The sequence below is a fragment of the Zea mays genome, chromosome 5 (assembly GCF_902167145.1).
Source record: "Zea mays cultivar B73 chromosome 5, Zm-B73-REFERENCE-NAM-5.0, whole genome shotgun sequence".
In the NCBI taxonomy this organism is placed as follows: Eukaryota; Viridiplantae; Streptophyta; class Magnoliopsida; order Poales; family Poaceae; genus Zea; species Zea mays.
The window spans coordinates 11287136-11315048 of record NC_050100.1 but is presented as its reverse complement, the minus strand read 5'-3'; the positions used below and the strand labels follow the sequence as shown (position 1 = coordinate 11315048).

The 27913-nt window shown below is 44.6% G+C and overlaps 4 protein-coding genes across 4 annotated transcripts; 2 read left to right on the top strand and 2 right to left on the bottom strand.

Moving 5' to 3' along the window:
* Window positions 1–1729: 1729 nt before the first annotated feature.
* On the top strand, window positions 1730–12028 carry LOC103625947 (threonine dehydratase 1 biosynthetic, chloroplastic). The gene is made up of 9 exons (XM_008646352.3): window positions 1730–2340; window positions 8771–8950; window positions 9047–9316; window positions 9555–9761; window positions 10152–10400; window positions 10478–10551; window positions 10687–10804; window positions 11050–11184; window positions 11493–12028. Exons 1-9 carry the CDS (start codon window positions 1915–1917, stop codon window positions 11643–11645), a joined length of 1812 nt encoding a protein of 603 aa, XP_008644574.1. The 5' UTR covers window positions 1730–1914; the 3' UTR covers window positions 11646–12028.
* A 2764-nt stretch (window positions 12029–14792) lies between these two features.
* On the top strand, window positions 14793–22809 carry LOC100285153 (dynamin-related protein 1C). Its single transcript, NM_001158047.2, has 16 exons — window positions 14793–15179; window positions 15293–15356; window positions 15439–15543; window positions 16264–16365; window positions 17518–17568; window positions 17659–17720; window positions 18134–18224; window positions 18369–18433; window positions 18512–18706; window positions 18799–18918; window positions 19104–19174; window positions 19346–19571; window positions 20492–20542; window positions 20630–20858; window positions 21744–21883; window positions 22346–22809. The coding sequence occupies exons 1-16, from the start codon at window positions 15042–15044 to the stop codon at window positions 22469–22471; spliced, it is 1836 nt and encodes a 611-aa protein (NP_001151519.2). The 5' UTR covers window positions 14793–15041; the 3' UTR covers window positions 22472–22809.
* On the bottom strand, window positions 22685–23815 carry LOC103625946 (Tsr2248 protein). Its single transcript, XM_008646351.4, has 2 exons — window positions 23188–23815; window positions 22685–23092 (listed from the first exon to the last, which is right to left on the bottom strand). Exons 1-2 carry the CDS (start codon window positions 23548–23550, stop codon window positions 22919–22921), a joined length of 537 nt encoding a protein of 178 aa, XP_008644573.1. The 5' UTR covers window positions 23551–23815; the 3' UTR covers window positions 22685–22918.
* A 218-nt stretch (window positions 23816–24033) lies between these two features.
* LOC100191453 (NADH-ubiquinone oxidoreductase subunit) lies at window positions 24034–27712 on the bottom strand. Its single transcript, NM_001136886.1, has 5 exons — window positions 27240–27712; window positions 26682–26928; window positions 26143–26437; window positions 25584–25958; window positions 24034–25198 (listed from the first exon to the last, which is right to left on the bottom strand). Exons 1-5 carry the CDS (start codon window positions 27652–27654, stop codon window positions 24299–24301), a joined length of 2232 nt encoding a protein of 743 aa, NP_001130358.1. The 5' UTR covers window positions 27655–27712; the 3' UTR covers window positions 24034–24298.
* Between the last annotated feature and the right edge of the window lie 201 nt (window positions 27713–27913).

Genomic DNA, 27913 nt, shown 5'->3' with positions numbered 1-27913 from the left:
ATCTCGTAGAAGACCATGCCAAGCATTGTTTCAACCACTCCGACTCGACACACTTAAAAAACATCTCATTACCCCCTTGTACAGGCTGGGGCTCGGACACATGCTCATGCCCCCAAGCCCAACCTCGACTCTCTATCTCGACAAAGAGAACATGCTACATGGACTAGGTGTCCTTCTCCTAACGAAAAGCGACACAAGGACGAGAGCCACCCCATCGACCATGCCGCTATAGGGCTCAGACACATCTCCTCTGACCACAACAGCAACACAGACGATCCTTGTATCCCTAGCCTCCTCCTCACGACTACAAAAGGAGGAGCCCAAAGCCTTTTGTGGGGAGACAAATGGGGACTTCACGACTCAGGGCTCACGACTCACCTCACTTCTGATAATGGCACTCGCCTCAATCATACTTAGAGACTTGGAACTCACTCCCTCTCTCAACTTGCTTATATCCCCTACTACGAGCACTTAGGTGCAAGCTAATACAATCCCTCCTCCCCCACTGGATGTAGGGCCTTCTATTGTTCGAACTAGGATAAATCTTGTGTGTCTTCTTGCATCAACCATCCCGGATAAGGGCACACAATACAAATTTACTAGTTGGTTAGGACCCTCGGGTCAAAACACCGACAAGTTTACTAAGTTGTTGGATCATAGCATCCACCACATGAATAAAGACATAAAAAGAATTCACGTGTTGGCTGAAAAGTGACCAAACAATTAAAAAAATACAAAGAAAATGGGAAAGAAGTTGAGAGAAGAACGACAACGATGAAGAGCTGTTTAAATTATGCAGATTTATTTTTATAAGATATACATATATTTTTAGTTTTTAGTATTTTATGTACTTTGTTTAAACCCCTAATGTATTTTAATGTATTTTTAGTTTAATTTATCCATTCATATGTTTGAATTGGTTCAATCTTCCTTTTAACAAAAGTTATCCTTTTTATTTCTTTTTATATAAGCCGAGTTTTTGTTCAAATTCTGTTATATAATAGCTAATATAATAACTTAGCCTAGAAAATATATTGTGATTTTTTCATAGTTATTTTGATAGGCTAAACTTAGATAGTGTAATAAGTTTAATGCTACAATATTAAATGGGAAATAATGATAAAATTCTTAATGTATTTTCTAACATAAATTATGATGTTCTAGAACACCTTAGAAAATATGAACTCAAAATTCACTTTTTACATGGAGAAAAAAGACAAATATTATTAGAGTTTGTCTTTTTCGTTTTCCACTTATAGTTTAAATTTAAAGTTCATATTTTCTATGATGATGCAGAACATTTTAACTTATGTTAGAAAATATATTAAGATTTTTAATCATTGTTCCACATTTAGTGTGTACCATTAAACTTATTATATTATGTGATCTCTAATCTATCAAAATAATTATAAAAAATCATAATATATTTTTCTAGGCTAAGTTATGATAATAGCTACTTGCCAATAAAATTTGAATTGATAATTTAGTTTGTATATACAGAAATAAAAAGATAAATTTTGTTAGAGATAGATTGAACCAACTTAAACATATGGATGGATAAATTGAACTCATAGGTATGTAGATACAACTCATAGGTGGAGTTATATAGATATAACTCATATGTGATGTGAGTAATTTAGACTTTTTCCTTGTATAAATTATGGTTTCTTTTCATATATGTTCTATAATTTTTTTCTAAATAAAACGTCGTTTTTATTTTCATACGAATATCTAAAAGAAATATTGATGTGATACGATAAAGTTTAAAAGCAATGTATGGAGATAAAATTGATATCGCTCGATTGTGTAATCGATTGTGAAACCTTGAAGCAGCCTTTAGCTTTACCCACCGCATAAACACGACTACACGAGGTAAACAAATCAGAGGAATTTGACGAGGCCACCGTCACCACCATGGCGGCCGCCGCCACCACCGCTTCGCCCTCGGCCTCCTTCCCTGCGGCATCCCTCCGTCGCGACGCGCGCAGGACCTCATGCGTAGCCGCCGCCGCCGCGGCGACGACGGCCGCTGAGGCGGGGCTCGCGGCCGTCCCGGCGCCGCCGCCAACGCCGATGGTTCGGGTGGTGCCGGAGTCACTGCAGCGGGAAAGCGGGTGCCTCGTGGAGGGATTTAGGGCGCGCGGTGCGTGCGCGGCGGATGGGGAGGGGTTTGGGGACGCCGCGGGGGAAGGAGGAGGCCCCGGCGCGATGGAGTACCTGACCAGCGTGCTGTCATCCAAGGTGTACGACGTGGCAATCGAATCACCGCTGCAGCTCGCCTCCAAGCTCTCCCACCGCCTCGGGGTCAACATCTGGATCAAGCGCGAGGACCTGCAGCCGGTAATCGACGTCGATGTGCAGCCCTAGTTTACTTACCCCGACCTCGTCACCTTTGTTTGGTTGGCTTGTGTTCATGGTCATGGACGTGGCTTGTGCATTTTTATTCCCAGAAAACATCATCATTTCTTGTACATGTGGTTTAGATGTTTCAGTTGCCACTCGTGTTTGTGGATAGATTTGCACTCACCCATGACATTGTTCAGTGTCATATCTTGAGAATTTGGGTGGTTACCTCGGTACTATCGTGTTATGTTGTTCACCGGGTTTCAACGCGATGCTTGGATCCCCAGAATCATGGGGATAGGTACTCGGGCATTCCCTTTAATTCTCCACTTTGGCTTCGATACGTTCTTGTCACGCTTTCTCTGAGGAGAATAGACGTTGCAGGATATTTTCCACTTTGGACTTGTTATTTATTATTGTTGGTACTAGAGTGCTGAAACCTTGAAGTGGTTGCTTTTTAGCGTACCGTGAAACTTGATCCCACAAGTTTATAGGAGCTCAATTTCGTTAGAATCTCAACGCTCAACAAGCTAGACTTGTGAACAGCAGCATGATTTAGGGTCTTGAGAATTTGTACCTGGTTTTATTTGTTTTTTCTGTGTTATTAGCAAATAGCAACAACAAAAACCACGATGGGAGTGTCAGTATTAGCCGGTCTTATAACAATCGGCTAGGCTCACCCCGTCGTGCGCTTGTGTGCACGTGAATTGTACTGCATTGCCTGCTAACGTAGGGTGTTGGTCCTATGCACTATATATAATTAGCATATAGGGTTTAATGTAATACAATCTAATTCTGTGGTAGTACCTCCTCTAACATGGTACCATGAGTCTAATCTCACTTTCGCTCATTCCTGTCACCCCTTTAGGGCTGCCTCTGCTCCTGCACTCGTGGCGCAGATCTCATCGACTAACGAGGAGCACACCCATGCTGAATAGGAGGTCGTGACCTTTCACAAGAAGATTGAGGTCATGCTCACCATGGCCCAGGCTGCAGAAAAGGAGGTTGCCAATGCACTCGTTCACGTCCCAGCAGTCACCCTTCTCCTCGAGCAGGAGAAGGCCGTTGTCGCTTTCCCTTGAGCAGACATTCGATCATTGGTGACAGTCGTCATCATGTCCGCCTCCGACAATTACGCCAACTGGCGTGATCAAGTGTTGCTTGCTCTCAAGTGATACGCCCTCATCGACCACGTCTTGTCACCCTTTGCCAGCCACAAATTCACGTTGGGATTGGATGAACAACGTCATCAACTGCTGGAAGTTGGATCTCCACACCATCTCTCCCGAGTTGCGATGAATCGCCAGGGAGCTAGATGTCACAACATGCCACCTTTGGCTTGTTCTCGAGAATTAGTTTCTTGGGATTGTGAAACCCGCACCCTCCAACTCGACACCACCTTTTGCACCTTCGTCTAGGGCGACCTCCTTGCCAGCGACTATTGCTGCAAGTTGAAGGGGATGGTCGACTTTGTGGCTTGGGCACCTCCGTCAACAACCTGATCGTCGTCCTCAACATCTTCTAGGGACTAAATAAGAAGTTTGAGCATGTTGGGGCCATCATCCATTCAAGTCCTTCCTCAAGGTCTAGGATGATCTTGTTCTGGAGGAGCTCAACATCACTGGCACCAGCCTTGTTGCTGCTCCGACCACCTTCATCGCCACTCCCACACTAGCTGCCCTAGCTCTTATCTCTACTCTACTACTCTCCTCTAGGACCGGAGGGCAGCCCAATCCCACCTCAGGATCTGCCAAGAAGAAATGGCATGGTAGGAGTAACGCTCTCTAGCCAACTCTCTACAACCCGTGGATGGACAACATCGCCATGTGGCTGGATGTGACTCATGAAGACAATTAGCTGGGATTAACAGTCACTTGCTAACTCTTTCAACACTATGACTCTGAATCAGTGTTATCCTAAACGACATTAAACAGTCGTTTAAACCGGTTTAAACGGTGAACGGAGGAACACTGCACAGTTTAGGGCCTAGACGACCCTCTAAATGGCTGACCCGTCTAGACGGTCAACTGACGGTTTAAATAGCCAAAACGGCTGAATTAAACGGTTTTAAACGCTGTTTACACTTTTTAATGTACCGTTTTGTTGATATGGAAAATTTGTGATGTACCATTAAACTGTTTATATGTTACAATCAGTAAGATATGTAAACAATGGTTATATATATAAGCCCTGACCCGATGTTGCCAACCGGTTCAACCGCACCAGGTTCGAAGCGTCTATAAAAGAAGCTCCAGATCGCTAGGGTTCAGTTTTATCGACGCCAACATTTACACCCCCTCCCCCGAGAGGCGCGCGCGGCGGCGGATCCTGGGAGCAAGCGCGCGAGTGCTGATCTAGGGGACACGCTCGCAACGGTGGAGCCGGGGGACACGCTCGCGGCGGCGGATCCCTGAGGCCAACGCGCGACGATGGCCCCCCTGAGGCGCGCACGACGGCGAGGTGGGAGCGGCTGCGGCATCAGATCCCGAGGGCACGCACGCGGCACCGGCCCCATGAGGTGCGCACGACGGTGAGGTGGCAGCGGCCACGACGGTGGATCCTGGGGGGCACGAGCGTGACAACGTCTACCTGAGGTGCACGCGACAACGACCCCTTGAGTTGCGCACGACGGTGAGGTGGGAGCGGCTGCGACGGCGCGACGACGGATCTCGGGGGCACGCGAGCAACGACAGCACCCCTAATGCGTGCATGACGGCGAGGTGGGAGCGGCTGATGCGACGGAACTCGGGATGCACGCGCACGAGGGTCGATCCTTGAGCGCGTACGACTGCGATGCCATCCAAGGTGGGAGCGGCGATGGCGGACTTCCCTAGGCGCGAGCGACGACGACAGCCTTCCCTAGGCACGAAGTGGTGGCGCATCCCAGATGTGAGGCGACAGTTCCGCAGGGCGGTGGTTCTATTTTATGCTATTTTGTATGCATATTTATGCTAATGTCAATAGGTTTTTACGACCTATATTTCAGTTCATGGCTCCGCTTCCGTCTATTTGTCTGTTTATGATATTTCTGTTCACATTTTACGCAAACGGTTTATTGATTTTATGCATTATCTCGTTTATTTAATCCAGTGTGTATTGAGTTCCTACCATTTATGCCATATGTATAAGATATATTTACGACCCACACATTTACGCAACAAAATAGAAATTTAGAAAAAGGTAATCGCTCTAAGAAATGAGGTCATTTGCCACGATTCCATAAATCTCGCGTATGCCGATCCATTTCATTTTCAACTCATATTCTTGCCATCCTAAATTTGTGCACATGCAGTAGAAAACAAATTTTTTACGCAGTTTACCGTAGTGCATAAATTACTTCACCGTGTAGTATAATTAGTATCAGTGTATAACATAAACTGGTTCTAACGAGCCTTGATGCATGGATGTTGGAGAGATCCTATATTTATGGAGAAAATAAAGCATTTAAATCAGTTTTTTTGTTTCCATACATGTTTTCGTTATGAAATAGATCAATGATTTACACTAAAATTCATACCCATTTACGCTGTTTTGTTTCTCTCTCTCTCTATACATATATATATGTATGCATGTTTGTATGCTTACATATGTATGGTTATATATATCACAATATCGCTAAACCAAATATATGTGGATTTACTGATCTACTCTTGTTGAAACGTTGCTATATTAGAAAACCGTGTAGACCGTTTAATTCTGTTTAAACACGTCTAAACACTAAACAGAGCCTCGCCGTTCGTCTACCGTTATGTTAACACTGCTTTGAATCCACCCGCTGCCATTACTGAATGGGTGACCGACCTTGGTGTCTCGACCTCAACACCAACAACGCCGGTAACATCTCTTTCTTACTCCCCTCTCATTCAGCTATTCCATCTATCATTGTCAGTGTTAGACTGTGTGTGTGAGTGTGCGTGGGGCCGGCACCACTGTTGGGCTGCCGACCCATTAGGGTTAGGGTTGAGTCTCTATATATATTGTATCTCATCTATTATCAATACAACATCCACTTTCATATTCCTACATGGTATCAGACTAGGTTAGTGTTCCCAACCCACATTAGCCGCCAGTCGACACACCAGCCACCAGCCGCCGCCGCCCCCCGGGAGGCTCATCCTTCCCTCCCAGGGGCGGCCACACCCCAGCCGCGGTCCAGATCCGCCACCGTCGCCGCGAAGGCTAGGGCGGCCGCGCGCGCAGCCATGGAGTTCATCCTCTGCCCCCTGAACCAACCGGGTCGGCCGACACAAGCAGCATCCCGCCGGCGGCGATGGACCTAGCGTCGAGCGACCTCACGGCGCTGGGCGCAGCGGAGCTGGTCCGCGTCTCGGCGTCGATCCGGCGCGCGGCTCCGCGCCCCTTCGCGCTGCTCACCGCCTGCCTCGTCTTCCCGCTCTCCTTCGCCGTGCTCGCGCACTCCCTCCTCACCCACCCCATCCTGCTCGCGCCCAGCCTCAGGCAATGGCGATGCGGGGGAGGTCGGGTTAGTTCCGGCTAGCGAGGAGCAGAAGAAGCGTGGGGAGGAGGGCTGGATCGCAGCCGCCTGCACTGCTGCGGAGAGCCGCACCGAGGCCGAGGCGTCGGCGCTGGTGGAGAGCTTGGCCGTCATCCCTCTCCTCAAGAAGCCGACACCCCCATCTTCTTCTCCCTGTTTCCTCCACAACAGTCGCTGCTCTTCCTCTCTCTGCTTCCTCTCTGGTCGTCTGGCTCCTTGCTCAGCGGGCACAAGCCCCCGGACGCACGACGCTCTGCCTCCAGCCCCCATGGCGGCCGCGATCTCCAGCTGGCTTCCCACTGCTGCTACCTCTCCTAGGTCGCCAGCCAAGCTTGGATCCATGATGCTCGACGCCTGAGCCCCATTTCCCGCGCGTCGAGATGGGGCAGGGCGCGAGCAGCCCCTCTGCTCGGTTCCCTGTTCCCCATGGCTGCCTCCCTTGGTCGGCGTCCTCCTCTTCGCTGGGTCCCTCGCACGTGCACCCTCCTCTTCGCTGGGTCCCTCGCACGTGCCACCCCTCCTCATCGCGCTGACCACCTCCTAACTGCCCACGCTTCTTCCGTCATTGGTGCCATCAACATCCCTTGCCAGGTCCGGTGCAGACCCCTGCCCGGCTGGACCCGCACCGCCGCCCACCCCCTTCATCGCCTTCGCTAGATCCGTCGTTGTCGTGGCCTTCCCGGCCGGATCCACGTTGCTGCGACCTTTCCGGCTCGATCCGCCGTCCCTTTGGTTGGATCGCGTCTTCCCGGCTGGATCCGTCGCTGCCGTGGCCTTCCCGGCCGGATCTGCCGTTTCCCCTTCTATTCTGCCGCGGGCGCGGACACCATGACTGGCGCAGACGCGTGCGCTGCTGGCGGCCTCCCTGGCGGGGCTCCTTGACGCCCGGACAATCGAAGAAGCAGGAAGGTCGGCCTGCCGGTGCCCTTTTGTTGTGTCGCCCTGCCGATCGTTGACGCTCGAACGTCGACCCCTCCCGAAGTTCAGGCTTCTGCGGTGCGTCTCCCGACCGCGACCACCTCGACTTCGGCTACCTCGGCATCTAGGGGCTAACGTCTTCTTGGAGCACACACCGGTCTCTACTCCAGCCGCAACATTCGAACCATCACGACGCTGCGACTGTGGGGGGATTTCAACCCGTCGGCTCCTACCTTCGGCCTCTACTCCAGTCTCATCGTGTGTGGTGCCCCCGTTGCGACTGCGGGGGGATGTTAGACCGTGTGTGTGTGAGTGTGTGTGGGCCGGCACCACTGTTGGGTTGCCGGCCCATTAGGGTTAGGGTTGTGTCTCTATACATATTGTATCTCATCTATTATCAATACAACATCCACTTTCATATTCCTACAGTTAGTAATGGCTCCATCTTCTCTGTCACCTCAGTGTGTGACTCGGTTCTTCCTGACCCAAAAAGAACGCCATTTGCATATGTTTTCGAGAAGAAGGAACCCTTATATGCATTATTAAAGATAATTTTCCCTATCTAGTATTTTAACTGCACACACTTTATACATAATAAGGTTCCTAATTTAATTTATTTGACTGTATTTAGCATTTATATGTGCTAATTTCAAATTCATTGAAAGGTCCGTTTGGTTGGGTTGTGGCCATGAAAAAAGTTGTTGTGGGCTGTGAACTGTAAAAAAACTAAAAACCATTTGGTGGAAGCCGCTAAAAACCAGTAAAAAGATGTTCTATATTTTTGCAAAGGTCTTCTATTCGAAAGCCGCTAAAAGCAGGTCCAGAGGTGTTTTCAGTTTTGCGCTGTGGGCTTTTGAAAAAAAAATCTGATGGTTGAATTGGGCCCTTTGGTTTGCCTTTTGGCTTTTAGGTGACATAAGGCATAGCCAAAACCAAACCAAACACACCCGAAAACTACTACTCCACCTTTATATTTTCTTTACTTTCCTTAGTTTTTTTTTGCTTGGTGTATAGGTGTTCTCATTCAAATTGCGGGGAGCATACAACATGATGGCAAAGCTCTCCCGTGAGCAGTTAGAGAGGGGCGTCATCTGCTCCTCTGCTGGAAACCATGCCCAGGGCGTTGCTCTTTCTGCTCAGAGACTGGGTTGTGATGCTGTCATCGTCATGCCCGTGACGACACCAGAAATCAAGGTTTCTGATCTTTAGATGCCAAACTTTTGGCATTCCTTTACACGATTCAGTTTTCTTTAGTGCTCATTGAATAGTAACATAACACCTTAATTCCAGTGGAAATCAGTGGAGCGGTTGGGAGCAACGGTGGTCCTTGAGGGGGACTCATATGATGAAGCTCAGTCATACGCAAAATTACGATGTCAGCAAGAAGACCGCACATTCATACCTCCCTTTGACCATCCTGATGTCATCACTGGGCAAGGAACTGTCGGCATGGAAATTGTTCGGCAACTGCAAGGTCCACTGCATGCAATATTTGTACCTGTTGGAGGCGGTGGATTAATTGCTGGAATTGCTGCCTATGTAAAACGGGTTCGCCCAGAGGTTAGTTTTCCATCGTACCATTTATTTTCTTTTTTTAAAATACTACACTGAAGACAACAAAATTGCTTACATGCCTTCATGGAGACTGACACGTCCCTGATATTTTGTGTGCATTTTTAATTTGAACAGTTTCATATTGAATCAATCTTGTCAATGCAATTTCTTTCTGGATCTTACATTGGTTTCTAGCCAGACTGATATATTTTCTGGAATGTTTTTGCAACTTTTTTTTGTACAGGTGAAAATAATTGGAGTGGAACCCTCCGATGCAAATGCAATGGCATTATCCTTATATCATGGTAAGAGGGTCATGTTGGAGCATGTTGGTGGGTTTGCTGATGGTGTTGCTGTCAAAGCTGTAGGGGAGGAAACATTTCGCCTGTGCAGAGAGCTTGTAGATGGCATTGTTATGGTCAGTCGAGACGCTATTTGTGCTTCGATAAAGGTGAGAACTATACATGTGGATGTTTTACTGAACATTTTTTTTTTGTAATCTGAACTCACTTCAAACTCAGTATACAATGGTCAAGAAAAGGATGTTCAATTTTTATAACCTGAACTCACTTCAAGTTCAGTATAAACTATCCAAGGGGAATGCCGTATATGTCACGTTAAAAACTCTGTAATCTTGCGGCAATCCCTGTAATGTGTAGGGTGTCATCTAATTTAGTCAGGTGTTCATATAGGATGCACAAAATATTATGCAATGTCTATAAGTCTATTGCGTTCCAATCTTACATTCATACTCCTTTCATCTTTCATCAATGCTGCATTATACATGCATTTTGCACCTTCGATATAATTGCTGCTGAAACATGCCTTTTCATGTGTGCAGGATATGTTTGAGGAGAAAAGAAGTATCCTTGAACCTGCCGGTGCCCTTGCATTGGCTGGGGCTGAAGCCTACTGCAAATACTATAACTTGAAAGGAGATACTGTGGTTGCAATAACTAGTGGGGCGAATATGAACTTTGACCGACTTAGACTTGTAACTGAGCTAGCAGATGTTGGCCGAAAACGGGAAGCAGTGTTAGCTACATTTCTGCCCGAGGAGCATGGAAGCTTCAAAAAATTCACAGAATTGGTATTTCTGTATGGGATTATTCTGCCAACACATAAGTTTAAAATCCATTTCCTGTGTTATGACTTCTGGTTCTGCAGGTTGGCAGGATGAATATTACTGAATTTAAATACAGATATGATTTTAATGCAAAGGATGCCCTTGTTCTTTACAGGTACATATTATGTCAAACTGCCAAAGTTCTTTACCTTGACTAAGATATAATTTTTTAGTTTATTTATCTGAGATTTTATTCATTAGTTTGTGCATCAATGGTTACTTTAGATGCTTAAGTTATTATTTATAACAGTGTTGGCATTTACACTGACAATGAGCTTGGAGCAATGGTGGATCGCATGGAATTGGCGAAACTGAAGACTGTTAATCTAACTGATAATGATTTAGCAAAGGACCACCTTAGATACTTTGTAAGTTGCTTCTTTCACACTCACAAGTCACAATAGCTGCTGGCATATTATTCTATCAAAGAGATCAATTGTAATTTTAGTTTACTGTTAGTGTTAATATGGCAATATTGAGATTTACCTATAGCATAATTGACTGGATTTGCATTTTGTGACATTCGACGCCTAAAATTGGTTTAGTTCCCTTGCTTTCATTTTTGTAGTTATTCTTCTATCTTGTTCATGATTCCACGATATCAATTTTTCAGATTGGAGGTAGATCAGAAATAAAAGATGAACTTGTTTACCGGTTCATTTTTCCAGAAAGGCCTGGTGCCCTTATGAAATTTTTGGATGCATTCAGCCCTCGTTGGAACATCAGTCTTTTTCATTACCGTGCACAGGTACATGAGGAGTTTTGTCTGTAGTTTTCCTATAGTAGTGTCTATTATGCAGTCTTATAATTTGAAACAATGATCCTTTTGCTACTTATTTGAAAGACGGAACTTGAACAAGAAAAAACTTCTCTGCTTTTCAAATGATCATATCACCCTTTCCATTTCAAACTTGAGAAAAAAACATATGCCTTGCTGAAGTTGTTCAGGGACGTGTATATTGCTTGTATTGATGTTACTAAACAGTGGAAAGAACTACACACGCAGGGGCTACAATTATATACATTTCATCATCTGACCTAATTCTCTTGCCCCAGGGTGAAACTGGAGCAAATGTATTAGTTGGTATACAAGTGCCGCCAGTGGACTTCGATGAATTCAAGAGTCATGCTGATAATCTCGGGTACGAGTACATGTCAGAGAACAACAATGAGATATACAGGTTGCTGTTGCGTGACCCAGAGGTCTAGTATAATAGGTGCCGATGGGTTCCTTTGCTCCTATAATTTGGTGTCACTTTTGAAGTAAGGTTCCACTCCAAGGTAGAAGGTGCAAGTTTCTTCTTCAGTTGGAATGCAGTCATTGCCAAATATACCTTCAATGTGCCATCTCACCATCTGTTTACTCAGTTAGATTTTAGCGTATCAGTCGTGTATTTTTGTTGTTGTGCTTCGTGAACTCACTTATCCGTTTGCGGCACCTAGAGTGTGTCAAATAATGATAACTAATATGATATCGAAATGTCTGATAATATATATGTATTTGTGATTTGGGCAGCATCGTTGTTGTAAAGTGTAAACCCTTGTCCCTTTGCAATATTGAGTTCTTTTAACAAATTTGAGATATTTGAATTTGTTTGTTTGTGTGCATGGGCGCGTGCGAGTGTGCGTGTAAGACCGTCTTTAACAGTTCAATTATATGGTTTCTAAAATAACACTGTTTTGTAATGTAAATTGCACTTTTCGAAGGCTGTATTTTAAATACGTAGATGTGGTCATGTGGATGAGTAACCTTTTGAAGATAGTCTAATACGAGTTGTAAAAGTAGATGAAGGCGTATTAAACCTCGTTTGTGCCGTTAGCTGTTGTCTAGAGTTAAACCACGAAAAAATCTTCCATTTTATTAACATACTCGATTAAAGTAAACCGTGTCCGGGAGAGTGCCAGTTTTATTCTAGAGGATGAGCATCATGTGACTAAAAATCAATGATGTGTGATGTAATGTTCTTTGTTTCGATTGACAGATGGTGAGAGCGACACCGGCGATTGTGGATTGATGTTGTGTACTACTAGTGTTGCATTATTCACAGTTCCAGCGGTCTACTAAAATGGTGGGGCGACGGAGGTAAAGTTTTTTAAAATCATGGCTTTTAAATACAAATGTTATGACAAAACTATGGTTTTTACAGCATTTAAAACTATAGTATTATAACACATGTTTGGAAATAATATATTAAACTGTAGTATTCTATTGTAAATGTACAAGGAGCTAGTCAAGTTATGAAAACTTTGGGTTGAACTCTAAAAATACCATGGTATTCACAATACTATGGTTTTGCAAACAAAATATTCTGTAACACAAAAAACATCTCATTATATAAAGTATCATGGTATCTTAAAAAACCATGGTATTGTCTAAAAATTCTAAAAATATCATGGGCTTGTTGGGAATGCAATTTTGAAATATTATAGTTTTGATATACCATTGTTTACAATTGTACATGACACAAATACTACAATATTATTATACCAGTAAAATCACAGTATCGCTCAAAACCGAGATCTGTTTGGTTCCACTGGAAAAACAAAGTATATAGAGAGAGAAGAGGAGAGAACTGAGGTCCTGAGTGGAGTTTTGAAAACTCCAAAAATACCACGGTTTTAGGTAAATTATGATATTTAAAATTGTGTTTTGTATGTACAAACCAAACACTTTTGAGTTCCAGTGCTATAATTGGCAATGGGTTCGCGATATCACGAATCCTTTATCTTTGATTGGCCTACATCAGTATTTGCAGCTGTGGGATGCTTTAAGTGGAGTGGTGCTTAATCAGGAGGAAGACAGACATGTGTGGGTGCACTCGAGCTCTGGTGTTTTCTCTTCCAAATCTTGTTATTCGGCGTTGTTTATGGGAGCTATTACTTTCCAGCCATGGAAATGGGTGTGGAAGTCGTGGGCACCCCCCAAATGCAAATTTTTTGTTTGGCTGGCGATAAGGAATAAATGTTGGACTGCGGATAGACTTCAGAGGAAAGGATTACCTCACCCGGTGGTCTGTCCACTATGTGATCAAGAGCAGGAAACTATCTTGCACCTCTTGTGCTCTTGCAGTTTCGCTAGACAATTTTGTCATGTTATATTTTCAGCTTTGAGGATGGGACATCTTACGCCTACTAGGGAGGCGGGCTCTTTTGTGGATTGGTGGGGCAAGGTGTATAGGAGGGTCCCCAAACATATCAGAAAAGGTTTCCATAGTCTCATTATCCTGGGGGCCTAGTGTTTATGGCTGCATCGCAATAAGGCAGTATTTGATGGTGTCAACCCGTCATTAAGCACCATTCAGAGGCTTTTCTTGGATGAGGTGGAGTGCTGGTGTATGGCTGGTGCGAAGCAGCTCGAGAGTCTTGGGCTTCTGGCTGCATTTGCTAGGGGGGCTAGAGCTTTTCCTAGTGCATGAGGCTGCACTGTTTTATTTTCTATTTATTTTTGCCTGATATGGCTTTGTACTTTGGTCCATTTCGGACCTTTCTCTCTTTCAATATAATGATGCGCAGTTCTCCTGCGTGTTCGAGAAAAAGTGCTATAGTATCATCAAATATTATAGTATTGTTTTAAAACTACAAAAATACTACACTTTCAAATAGGGCCTATGTTGCAAACATGCCCTTAGTTGTAGCGTCGGTGGTTATCTGTGTTCTAGCCGTGCACCGACTCAAAGTTGAGTTAATGATCCATCCAACCTATTTTAAGCTAAACTAAACAAAAAACACACTATAATTCCAAACAAAATGAGATTCTTCTACTCTCATTCTTGCATACTGAACACTCATTTCTATAAAACTTCTCACATTTCTTTCGATTTCTATATTTCCCCTGTTGTTATGTTTTTTATTCCGCAGTTTCAAATAAATCCTTACGTTTCGATCCCGTTTTGGAGTTCTAGCATAATTCACGAAATAAAATAACATTTTCATTGAAAATCAAACTTTGTCGCTACCGCTCTAGATTTTAGTTTCTAGCTTTCTCTGAAACATCACCGCCTGTAACAATTTTTTTCATAGATTATAGTCAGCCACGGCTGAATCAAACACACCCTGAGTGACACAATATCTAAGTATCCAACGGCTCCCGATCGGTCCATTCGGGCCCATTCCCGGCACGTCCTCTACACGTCCAATGTCCATACGACTCATACCAACTAAGGGTTTGTTCGGTTATTCCCAATACACATGGATTGTATAAGATTGAAAAAAATTAGAAGAAGTTTGACTTGTTTGAGATTAAAACTCATCCAATCTTACTCAATCCACATAAATTGAGAGCTAACCGAATAAACCCTAAATGGTCGGCCCATCTCGGAGTCCTTCAAACAAACTCTCTAACTGCTGTCGTGGCCCACAGTTTTCATGTCCTACCTACAGAGATTCAGCTTACCGGCATCGGCGCTCGGACCCCGACCGTCGGCTGGTCGGCACGCGCACTCTCGCAAGCAAAACTACAAGCTCGCTTTTTTAAAATCTGTCCCTGCAATTCTCTCCTCTGTTCCCACTCATTAAGATCCCACCGCCTCCCGCCGGCCGCCGCCGACGAGCACCGCAGCCTGACACAGAGCCGCGGGCGAGCCATCGCGTGCGGCCTCGCCCGGGATGGCGACCATGGAGAGCCTGATCGGGCTGGTGAACCGGATCCAGCGCGCGTGCACCGTCCTCGGCGACCACGGCGGCGGCGGCGGTGAGGGCTCCCTCTGGGAGGCGCTCCCCTCCGTCGCTGTCGTTGGCGGGCAGGTGCGCTCCGGACACCACCTCCAGATCAGCCATGCTCAGGAGCCAGGTCCCAGATCTGGCCAGCGCGCTAACCGCTAACGCTTTGGTTGCGTTTTCTCTTCTGATGCTTCCAGAGTTCCGGGAAGTCGTCGGTGCTTGAGAGCATAGTAGGGAGGGACTTCCTGCCCCGTGGATCTGGTAATGCTGCCGCTAGATCACGCGCGTGCTGTTCGATTTGGGTCCGCTCAGGCGCTTAAGGATTCAATTTCCGTTTGATTAGGTATCGTCACGAGGCGGCCTTTAGTGCTGCAGCTCCACAAGACAGATGGTGGGCACGAGTATGCTGAGTTTCTCCACGCCCCGCGGAAGCGGTTCACCGACTTTGGTAAGACGAGCGTTTACATTATTCATCTCAGCAATTTACTTGTTGTCTTCACTATTGTTAGGGTGGTCTACTAAGATTACTGTCTGCTTGTTGGGAAGCTTATGGCTGGATTTAAATAAAACAGATACACATGGAACATTGTGCATCATCCGTCTTCCCAAAGATTGGATGGAATCTATATACTTAAATGACTTCGTTCTCTGAGTTATGGTATTAATGTATGATGCTATTTACTATTACATGCTTCCAATAATAGCTAGGATGGTATAATATTTAAGAGCAACATGGCATATTAGTTGTCTTTTCAAATTACACCTATAACCAGTGAGATGTAAACTATTGCACAACACATTCAAGAAATATTTGCACTGCATATAACCTTACTCTACATTAATTGCTTTGCATTTTTATAAATGGACGAAATCCAGTGGTTTTATCTTATTGTTTAGGTCAGATGCCACAAAAAATCTATTCACTGTGTTAAAAAAGAGTGAGAAGTCTCATGTGCGATAGGAACTAACTGTAACTAGTTCATGAAAGAAATATCTGTGTACCAGTTCATTGATGGAGCTTTGATAGTTATTTATGTTTCCATCTATGTCTAGGTTTTATTAATGAGATGCCAGAGTATTTTTTATCGAACTCCACTTTCTATTTTTGTATATTTGCTGGATATGTTTACTGCTTAGTTAAACTATTGTTATATCCATATAATTGTAGCTGCTGTGAGGAAAGAGATTGCTGATGAAACAGACCGCATTACTGGGAAAACTAAAGCTATTTCAAATGTTCCCATCCATTTGAGTATATATTCGCCACATGGTAAGTATTGATGCTTGTTCTGAACTTCTGATTTCTGAAGTGTGCTTGGTCGATTTATTCCGAGCTTCAACAAATATGAGATTAATTATTAGGATTTAGCAACCTTATTTAATGCGGCCAAAGATAATACAAACAATGCATGATGAAGTGATCAAACATAATATCAACTAATGTATGGCAGGTGTGGTGGACCTAGAGTTTCCAACACGGGTTTTAGAATCAATGTTTGTTTGATGGACGGATGGGTACTGCCTTGCCTTAGAGGGGGGTAGGCTGTACTCTAGGCAGAGCCAGCCCGTTGGGGACGGAAGGCGCGCAGATCCAACTAAGGTAAGGATGTGTCGGGGCAGTGTGGACATTGGGGGCGGTGCAGGAGGGAACGCCGAGCGGAGGTCGCTGGTGGAGGAGGGGACGGAAGGCGCGCAGATCCAACTAAGGTAAGGATGTGTCGGGGGGCAGTGTGGACATTGGGGGCGGTGCAGGAGGGAACGCCGAGCGGAGGTCGCTGGTGGAGGAGCGGTGGCCTGTGGGTGCGTGACTGTGCGGGCGGATATCATCGGTGGGGGAGGAGCGATGACTGGTGGATGTGGGCGTGTGTGGGCAGAGGTCGTCGGTGGGGGAGGAGCGGCGGGTGCGGGCATGATTAGAGGAGAGAGACAGATGCTAGAGAGCAACCAGCGGTGGCAGCTGATATGTGATCATGCGGGAGAGACCGAGGAAGGGATAAGGTGTTGGGGCCTTTCTCTTTAATGACAATGAGGTCCATTTATCTCCTATTTTATTTTTATTTTTTTAAATATATATGTGTATATATATATGCTAACAACTAGAAAACACCTTGGGGACGCCTAGGCTCGCCTAGCTCTAGCCTCTAGGCAGTGGGTCACTGCCTAGAGACCGCATAGTGCCTTTTGTAACCTTGGTTGTACGTATGCTTCAAAGTAATAGCCACATATGTAGACTCATCACTCATGGTTCTTTCTGGTTCCTGGTCTTGAAGCACAGGTATCAAAAATGAAAAAATAACTATAGCTTGTTATGTTCTTGGTACATAAGTTTTATGATGTCACTTGAAATTTTATATACAGTGAGTACATTTATGTTTCATATCCCTTGAACTTTCTGTAGATTAATCCACATTTCTGTTTACAGTTGTTAACTTGACACTTATTGATCTTCCTGGACTGACAAAGGTCGCTGTAGGTAATGACTCAGTTGATGAATTAGTTGCTTTGGTTTTGGTTAACATACCTTCTATTATTTAACTTTTGGTACCACACCATTTCACTACAGAGGGGCAAGCAGAATCTATTGTTCAAGATATTGAAAACATGGTTCGATCTTATGTTGACAAGGTAAAGAGAATCATCTATTGTGCTTCTACTAGTTATAGTGTGATGCTTACTTGAGTTACTTGTACTTGAATTTTCTGTGGCAGCACGTGTAGCCTATTTCGGTATTATCCTTGTTTTAGCTTACATTGACTTGTGAGCACTATTTTCTATTATCTGGGCACTATGAATTGACAGATTCACTGTGTGTCCTCTATGTACTAGGGTCTTTACCCTTCCTTATTTCTTCTAAATATAATGATACGCAGCTCTCCCATGTATTCGAGAAAACAAGAATTTACAGATTCACTTGTTGTATATTTCACTCTAGTCACATAACTAGATCAGAAACTCATGAGCTCTATATTTGTTTTGCCATGTCTTTTCAAGACCTAATATTTTCTTTTACTTCTGTTCTTTTTGTCTGGAAACTTCAGCCAAATTGCATCATCTTGGCTATCTCCCCAGCTAACCAAGATATAGCAACGTCAGATGCTATCAAGCTTGCCAGGGATGTTGATCCTTCAGGTGCATTTTTTTTCTTCTCCCTACAGCATTTAAAATCACACTTTCCATTGGACAGGATTACCGATAAACCATTTTGTTCGCATACCTAATAATCAGTGCAGTTCCGGTCATATATATTAACAACCTTTTTTTTAACATCATAAGGTGACAGGACATTTGGAGTCTTAACAAAGCTTGATTTGATGGACAAGGGTACCAATGCTGTTGATGTATGGCACTTTTCAATTCTTCTTTCCTCATCCTCCATGTACTTAGCACTGAAGATTCTTCTCTCTATGTAATCCTAGGTACTTGAAGGGAGACAATATCGCTTACAACACCCCTGGGTTGGAATTGTTAATCGCTCACAAGCTGATATCAACAAGAATGTTGATATGCTTTCAGCAAGACGCAAAGAAAAAGAGTACTTTGAGAGTAGTCCTGAATATGGTCACTTGGCACATAAAATGGGTGCAGAGTATCTTGCCAAGCTTCTGTCACAGGTGAGGGTGTTTTGCTGTTGTGGCATGCTACAAACCAGAAACTTTTGAATTGCATATACTGACTGCTGATGTATTTTCATTTATTTCTCCAGCATTTAGAGGCTGTGATCAGGGCCAAAATTCCAAGTATTATAGCCTTGATTAACAAAACAATTGATGAAATAGAAGCCCAGTTGGATCGACTTGGTAGACCAATCGGAGGTGATGCTGGGGTAAGAATTACTGTATTTTTTGATTGTCTCTGTTATGTTGTGGCGAGAGTTATTAATATGCATTGTCAGTGGTTTGTGCCACAAGCTGCACTATTTATTTGCAGGGATGGTGCCATTGTGCATTATATATTTCTATAAAACTTGTTTTTGTTGTATGTCTCTCATATTGTTCCCATAATCTGCAGGCTCAGTTGTACACAATCTTGGATATGTGTCGTGCATTTGACCGTGTCTTTAAAGAGCACTTGGACGGAGGGTAAGATATTCAACTGGCCTTTTCCATAATGTTCTTGTGCCTTCCATGATTATTGCCGATATATGTTGATAAGTTATCATACTTATATGTATTGTTAAACTAGAGCATTTTAAGGAATGGTCTTGATAATTAACTTACACTTAATCATTAGTTCATTACTATATTTTTCAGGCGGCCAGGTGGAGATCGGATTTATGGTGTCTTTGACAACCAGTTACCTGCAGCACTGAAAAAGCTTCCATTTGACCGGCATCTTTCAATGCAAAATGTTCGTAAAGTTATTTCAGAGGCTGATGGTTACCAGCCCCACTTGATTGCCCCTGAGCAAGGATACAGAAGGCTTATAGATAGTTCTTTAAGCTACTTTAAGGGTCCAGCTGAAGCGTCTGTTGATGCGGTATGACTTCTATGTTGATACATATCTCCTTGTTTTCATGTTCCAATAGTTGATGCATAAGTGCGTGAATAAATCATTTAGTAATTTCATATCCTAATATCCTATATTATATATTCCTGTATTATCTACCCATTAAATTCATAAGTGCTGGGGAAATTCATAACTGTTGATGTACATGTACTCCTGTCTGCTGGTAAAAACTGGCAATGTTACTTTTATTAGATAGGTACATGGGAAAAATATGGAATTGCTTGGGCTCTTAGAATCATAAAAAAGAACTTAAATTAAAGGCTTATTGGCCTTGCTGCCGAAATCATATGACGTGCACACTATTACCATGCCTGCAAGACCCTAGTCAGGGATGTCTCAATGAATGAATGAAGTCACGTTCGGGATATTTAGTGTGACAGTGATGTTCTGAAATATGTCAGAAACGAAGTACAAGTTGTTGATTTGACACTAAATTGGAATTTTTGCGTTGTTACTTGATGAAGGAAAATGTCAATACCCATGTTTTCTGGGTCATTTGAATTTCATTTAAAGATATATTTCACAGGATCTTGGTCACTATATGCAGTTAAGGGCATATAGTGACCAAGTTTTCGTGGTTGCATCGGTTCATTGCCACCATGTGCTCTGCCCTGGTATAAAAAAATCTGCTCGTGAACAATCACTCCACAAGTAGACCCCACAATAAGATTCAGGAAAGAAAACAGTGTAAGGATGTAGTAGTCCTGTGGACAAAACTTTGGCAGCCAAAATAACGTTTAATGCACTTACATCGAATAAGTGTTGATTCTGCTCTCACCTGCTCATGCATTGAATCCAGTAGTTTGATTCGATATGGTTCGCTCCCACGCCAGCTCAGGGTTTGATTTTCTTTGCCACTGGAGGAGCCCTAATGATGTTCTCATATGCAGGTCCATTTGGTCTTAAAAGAGCTTGTTCGGAGATCGATTGCAGCAACAGAGGTTGCCTTCTTTTCATTCTACCATCGTTTCTTGTTTTGTCTTACTGCTTTTCGTACTGGTTGATCTCATATTGTCTTGATATCATAGGAATTGAAGCGATTTCCAACACTTCAATCGGATATAGCAGCTGCTGCAAACGAAAGCCTGGAAAGATTCCGCGAGGATGGACGGAAGACTGTTCTTCGTCTAGTAGAGATGGAAGCCAGCTACCTAACAGTAGAATTTTTCCGCAAGCTTCCTACTGAACCAGAGAAAGCGGCTGATAAGAACACTCCAGTGAGTGATAGATATCAGGACAATCATCTCAGAAGAATAGGTAAATTCACCTTCCTTTCTCTTTGTAGATTTGTAGCAAAGGGACATTTGATTTAGCAAAAATGTGCAACTACTTAATTTCTTATCCATAAGCAGAAACACAAGATTAAATAATAGAAAATACTTATCGGCCCATTTGGTTTCCCCTACAGTTGGTTGTAACTACATTTCTATATCTCCAGCGCATTGTAGAATATGATATTGATTATTACCTAGGGAGTAATCAGCGTGGCATTTTCTGTTTTCTTTGCTTCTATGTAAAGTTGTAAACACATGATTGAGTAGTACTATGGTTCTTTGTATTAGCTCATCCTGTAGTTCAGTTTCTGCATAGTTGCATGCTCTAAATTTTACACTATAAGATTTAAGGGTCGGATAAGATTAGGATCGGGCCCTATTTCTATTCATTTTTGAACTAAAATTTATTTAGGAGCCTACCATTTTGTGAAGAAGCATTTGGATCGCGATCCATTACCACCCCTAGTTATATTAGCTACCAGTGGCGAAAGGGCATCTAGCCGAGTTAGTTAGGTGGTCTGAGTAGCACTCCTCAGGTCCTGCGTTCGACTCCCCGTGTGAGTGAATTTCAGGTTGTGGTTAAAAAATCCTCTCGTCTGTCTCACGCCAAAGCACAGGTCTAAGACTCAGCCCCGGTTCCGGTCGTTCTCACATGGGCTTCGATGCTGCTTTGTATGGGTAGGGCAGGGGTTCGGGGGTTTTCTAGACCTGTGTGAGAAGGTCTTCTTAATACAATACTCGGGAGCTGTCTTACCCCCAGGTCGAGTTTTTTTTATATTAGCTACTAGTGAAAATAACTATGTAACAGAGTCCGCTATGATGTACCACTAATTATGGCTTGACTGTTTTGTTTTCTTTTCCTTGTCAGGATCGAATGTGTCATCTTATATTAACATGGTCTGTGAGACTCTGAGGAACACAATTCCGAAAGCCGTCGTACATTGTCAAGTGAAAGAGGCAAAAAGAAATTTGCTTAACCGTTTCTATGCTCATGTGGGAAGCAAGGAGGTATGTTTACCTTGATTAGTTACACTGTTTTGTACACAATTTGAAGATTGGTGTTTGCATCTGTAGTTACATCTTGGTTTACTGACAACTGTTTTTTACTTTACACCGTTTAATTGTCTTGTAAAGCCGCACTGGTTGCACATGTACAACAATTTTTTATTGAAAATCAGTTTTGTTGAATTTGATATGTGGACAGCCCTGGTTTCATGTAACTTGTGCACTTGTTCTCACTGATGCTTGTTCTTGCTACCAGCTGATCACATTGTTCAGAGAACCCCTGGGAGTGGCGTTCAGTTCTCCCTTGTTTTAAATTAATCCGGTTTAGATCATGTTAGCAAATGGTTCTTGGAAGATTTTTACATATTCCTGATTGCTCCAATTTATGCAATACAACTCTGCAAGTCTGTGTGGATAACATCGAATATTGTTCTTTCCCTCATTTGCTTTGCTTTCACAATCCAGAAGAAACAGCTGAGTGCGATGTTGGACGAGGACCCCGCTTTGATGGAGAAGAGGGATGCCCTGGTCAAGAGGCTAGAGCTGTACAAATCTGCAAGGAATGAGATCGACTCTGTCGCATGGAAATGATTGGTTTGTGACAGCCACTGGTGGATCGTAGAATGTACAACCGCAGCAGCACACGTATGGATTGCAGTAGAATGATCAATTCTTTTTTTACATTTGAATTTACCCTGGAGGCCTTGCACGTGATTTTCGCGAGTCTTTTGCCGAACACATGCTTATTTGGCCGTCTTGGCCCATTCACGCGATTGTGTTATGGGAGGATGTTCTGGTCTCCAGTTGATATAAGAGTATATATGTATTCTTTGTTGATTTTACTGCCTTGATGGCCTCCATACTTTTATTGGGTGGGGTGCCAGGCTGGACAATCTGTCAGATGCTACAAAATGAAATTGTGGGATAGGATGACCAACTGTACATTTCTGGTTTTGGACGACCATTGCATGGCCTGATCAGTCGGAAGCAGATAAAATTGCCTTAAAAGAACAACAGCACAATGTGCTAGTGCTGTTACTATCGCAGGCGGCTCCTGAAGTCCTCCCATCCCACTCCCTTCTCCAGGTACTCGATGTTGTTGGGGTCAAACGGCCCCTTCACCACGTCGACCGACTGTATGATCGCCCTCTCCGGCAGGACGCTCCTCGCCGGATCCGCGGCCGTTCCCCCGCTCAAGCTCGACGAGAAGCCCTGCGACAGAACGAACCATGGGTCTCGACTTGAGCCACAGTCACAGCGGCACACAACGTTGTAACATATAGTAAGGTCAGTGTCTGTCGGGGTACCCTGAAGACGAGCACGACTTCGACCTCGTCGTCCACTCGGGCCTTCACCAGGAGCGCCTGGTCGCGGGCGTCCTCGCTGTACCGTTCCATCCTCGCGACGTCCTCGTTGTGGCCCCACTCCTCGCCGTCGTCATCCTCCTCGTCGTCCTCGTCGTACCGCACCTGCCTCCTCACGTGACAGACCGCTCCGTCGGCGCGCGGGTCTCTGACGCCGACGAGGAGGCGGGGAAGGTGCCCGAGGCCGCGAGCTGGGGCCTGGAGCGCTCCGCTGGCGCCGTAGAGGTGGTGGGGGTAGTGACGAGGGCGGGCGGGAGGCGGGGAGATGGTGATGGTCGGTGTGGCGCAGTGGAGCTGGAGCACCATGCTGGGTGGGTGAGGGCTGAGCGACAGAGCGAGCGAGGTGTCAGTCAGTTGGATAAGGCGCGGTCTGAGTGCTGCCACTACCTGTCGTCGTTTCTGCAGTGTGGCAGCCAAGGGACGAGGACGCGACAATACAGTGTGCGTACCGCGTATACTATATGTCAAGATCAAGACATAGCATGCCGCCACTGGTTAAGTTCTGGACGATGAAACTAGCTGTAATCTGCGAGCGGTCTCGGTCTCGGCTGTCAAACTCTCGTTAACAAAATTTAAGTTCTCTCAGACTTTATAGATGTTGCAACAAGGTAAGAAACTAAGAGCTGTGAATTTTTTGTTAGGAAACACAATACCAAGACTATTAACCGCCTGAATCGCACTAACAACATAACCATGCAATATCCTTTTAACAACCTAACCAAGCAATGATTTAGATTGCTATCTTTTGGCAAGTTGCACATTACAAACAAACATAAGGGGCGAGTATTTGAAGGCAAAATCATGTGTTTGTGTCACTTGTATGATGATTCAGTTGGGGCAACAAGCTTATTGAGTATGCTCTGCTTCTCATACACAGCACGGAGATGTACTGATCAGGTTTTGCTGCTCTGAAGAAAATCTAGAGGCAGTCCAAATTATACACCAAAACCTCCCAAGAAAACAAGCAACGGTGGCGAAACTCGTAGCAAGTAAAAAAAAAAAGGGAGGGAACTAAGAAGTTGTTTGCTGAAGATTAGCTCGAAGGGTGCAAATCTCACTTCTTCAGCAATGTCGCACTGCATTGGGCCATAATCTTCGAAGCTCGAGTGATTGCATCAGTCATGTAGAAGTTCTCCACCACAGTTTTGAATGGCGTCGAGCTGACCTTTTGCTTTACAGGCGGCTTCACCTCGACGGAGATTGTGGATGGCTCCCTCTCGTCTACATGTACTAGATTAGGTGCGACCGTACTGATCCGGTCCCTCACAGCTGAGAGACTGTCGTAAGGCAGTAGAGCCCCAGCAACCTCAGAAAGAGCACGGATGATCTTCCAGTCATCCCTAGCATCACCAACCGTAGGAACGGCTGGAATGGTCCACTGGGTGCATCCTTCAGTATTCTCGTAGGTGCCTTCCTTCTCACTGAATGCTGAAGATGGCAGGATAACGTTGGCCCTATAGACAGCCTTGTCTCCATGGTGTCCCTGATAAACAACAAATGCATCGTCTGGAAGCTTGTCCAGGCTTATATCATCAGCTCCCATCAGATACAAGAACTTTGCTGACTTGATGCTCTCGGCAGGATTAGCAACAAGCCCAAGATCAAGAGCTGCAGCCTGTGCAGCATGGAGCAACAGGACATTAAGGCCATTCCAGTCTGGTCTAGTCACATTGAACCTCTTGGCTACAGTCTCAATCATTGAGAATAGGGCATCTTGGTCTTCCCGTTCAAATAATCCAGCTCCAGCAATGATGACAGGGTTCTTGGCAGATTGCAGTACTGAACAGAAAGGATGACGACCCTCTGTAATCTCAACAAGGGTCTGTGGTCCTGTGCCAAGATGTTCATGGTCATAGTTAAAGTCAGCTGGAGGACCAATGTACCCAACCTTTGCTTGTGTTGCTTTAACAGTCTTCCGAATCCTGGCGTTAACCATAGCAGCTTCCACCCTTGGCTGTTCCATGGCACAAAACAATGTGCCAATACAATATTATATTCACAATAACTTAATATCAGCATGACGTGTAAAAGGCAGCATATAGAGGAGACAAAATGTTCAATAGTTGCACTTATAAACATGACACACCAAATTAATCAGTTCAATTATAATTTTTCCTGATAAATTAGTACAATAATGGTGTCTCCATATGCTATAAAAGTCAAGTCACCAATAACTTTTGTTTCAAGAACTCAGCCCCATTTTAATTCTTAAGCACCACATAGTTATTGCAAAAGCATGCCAACAGCACAAGATCCAGTGATTATACAATATAATGGTATATTCAGATAATGCAAGAAGCAAGAAAGAAAGTGGCACTAGGCACAGAGATGAATTTTACCTGAGTGCCAACCAAAAGGAAGACATCAGCCTTTTCAAGCCCAGCAATGCTCGTATTCATTAGGTAGTTAGATCGCAGATCTGCTGGAGGATTAGGACCATTTCCCTCACACAGCACCTTATCTGAACCCATTCTGTTAACAAAATCTTTCAGTGCCATCATGGATTCTGCATCAGAAAGCTTTCCAGCAACTCCAGTTATTTCTTCTGGTTTAACTTGGTGCAAAACCTCAGCAACAACTGCAAGAGCATCACGCCACGTCACAGCCTTAAACCTGCCATCAGGACCACGGATCATAGGGTCATTTAGTCTTTGCCTCTTCAGACCATCATAACAAAACCGTGTTTTGTCCGAAATCCATTCCTCATTAATGTCCTGCAAGGAAAAGAAAAAGGAAAAGTGATGTTCACTAAACATATTAACATAATAATCTTTGGTTTCTCAAAGATATAGAATAGCAAAATGATGAACTAATGATACATAGCGAAGCAGTAGGTCACATGAATACAAAAAAAAACACAAAAATCCAAATTGTAAAATAAATGGAGAATAAACAAACCTCATTGAGGCGTGGAACAATGCGCATAACTTCAGGTCCTCTGCTGTCAACTCTTATGTTGGACCCCACTGCATCAGTAACATCAATGGTCTCGGTGCCTTTCAGTTCCCAGTTCCTAGCTTTAAATGCAAATGGCTTGGATGTAAGAGCCCCAACAGGGCAGATATCAATAACATTTCCAGATAGTTCACTTGTCATAAGTTTCTCAACATATGTTCCAATTTCTTCACCACTGCCACGACCTAACATACCAAGGTCTTGAACACCAGCAACCTCAGTAGCAAACCTGACACATCTGCAATTTAAAAATAGCATCACATATCAGCCAATGTACAGAACTTGCACAAGTTGCGAGAACAATTGTTCTACAGCACGAGATGACAACAAATTAAAAAAATACAGTAGACTGAAGCATGAAAAGATCAGATAGAATGTTTGAAGAATGACCCTGCAGAATACACATATATAAACAGGATAGGCCTGAAAAATTACCTGAAACAAGAACAATAGACTTTTATCAACAAGCAAAAAAGCATCACCTTGTACATTGGATGCAACGAGTCATCACTGTCTTAACCAAGGGACCCAGATTCTTGTCCACAACTGACCGCTTCATCTCAGTGAACCGACCGCGGTCAGCACCAAATGCCATAGACTGATCCTGGAGGTCGCACTCCCCACCCTGATCACAGATTGGGCAGTCCAGTGGATGGTTCATCAGCAAGAACTCCATGACACCCTCCCTCGCCTTCTTCGCCACTGGGGTGTTTGTCTTGATTTTCATCCCTAATTCAGCAAGAATGATCATTCAGTGCTCCAAAATTCACTAATTCAGGTACATCAATTTGAGGTATCTAGTTTCTCCAACCAATTTTGAATGGTATGGGAACCAAACAAGTAAATCTATGCAGAACCCTAAGTTGCTGAGGCAGCGAGGTACCAAGGAAATTAATGGATCTGAGCATTTGAGGCACATGACACTAGCTAATGAACGAACGGAGACCAACATTACCCACTTTTCAATATTAGAACAGCACGAAATAACATGAAAATCGCCGACGGAATGCAAAGGGGGCGTATGAGTGGCCGCGGCTAACCTGGCAGCGCGGGCATGGCACAAGATGCAACGGGCTTAGGCGACTTCTCGACCTCAACGAGGCACATACGGCAGTTCCCAGCGATGGAGAGTCGGCTATGGTAGCAGAAACGCGGGATGTCGACGCCGGCGACCTCGCAGGCCTGTAGCACGGTGAACCCTTTGGGGATCCGCACCGCGTGGCCATCCACGAACACCTCGAGCGCGTCCTCCGGGTTGGGAGGAAGCTCCACGCGGGCGCCGCCAACAGGCTCCCGGGGTGGAGGCAACTCCGGGTCAGCCGGCGCCACCGCCGCGCCGGCCTCCGGCGATCCCGCGGCGGCGGTCCGGGAGATCCAGCGGCAGGACGCGGCGACGGAGGGGCACGACGACAGACGCGAATTGGACTGGCGGAGAGCCCGCGCTAGGAACGCCATGGCGGCGGCGATGGCGAGGAGATGGGATCGATTGGAGACGGTAAAGATACAGGAGCCCTCGACCTTGGGAGGGTGGTCGGTCAGAGGGATGGGAACATATCCTGCGGTGAGCCTCCGTGCCAGCACTTCAAAATCTGTGGATCCGTGAACAATCTAATAATTGACCATTAACTTTTACTGTACGAAGTGTCCAAACCAAAATTTTCAAAACAATACATCAACTTTCAAAACGACTCTTCCCTCTCATCTGATATATTTT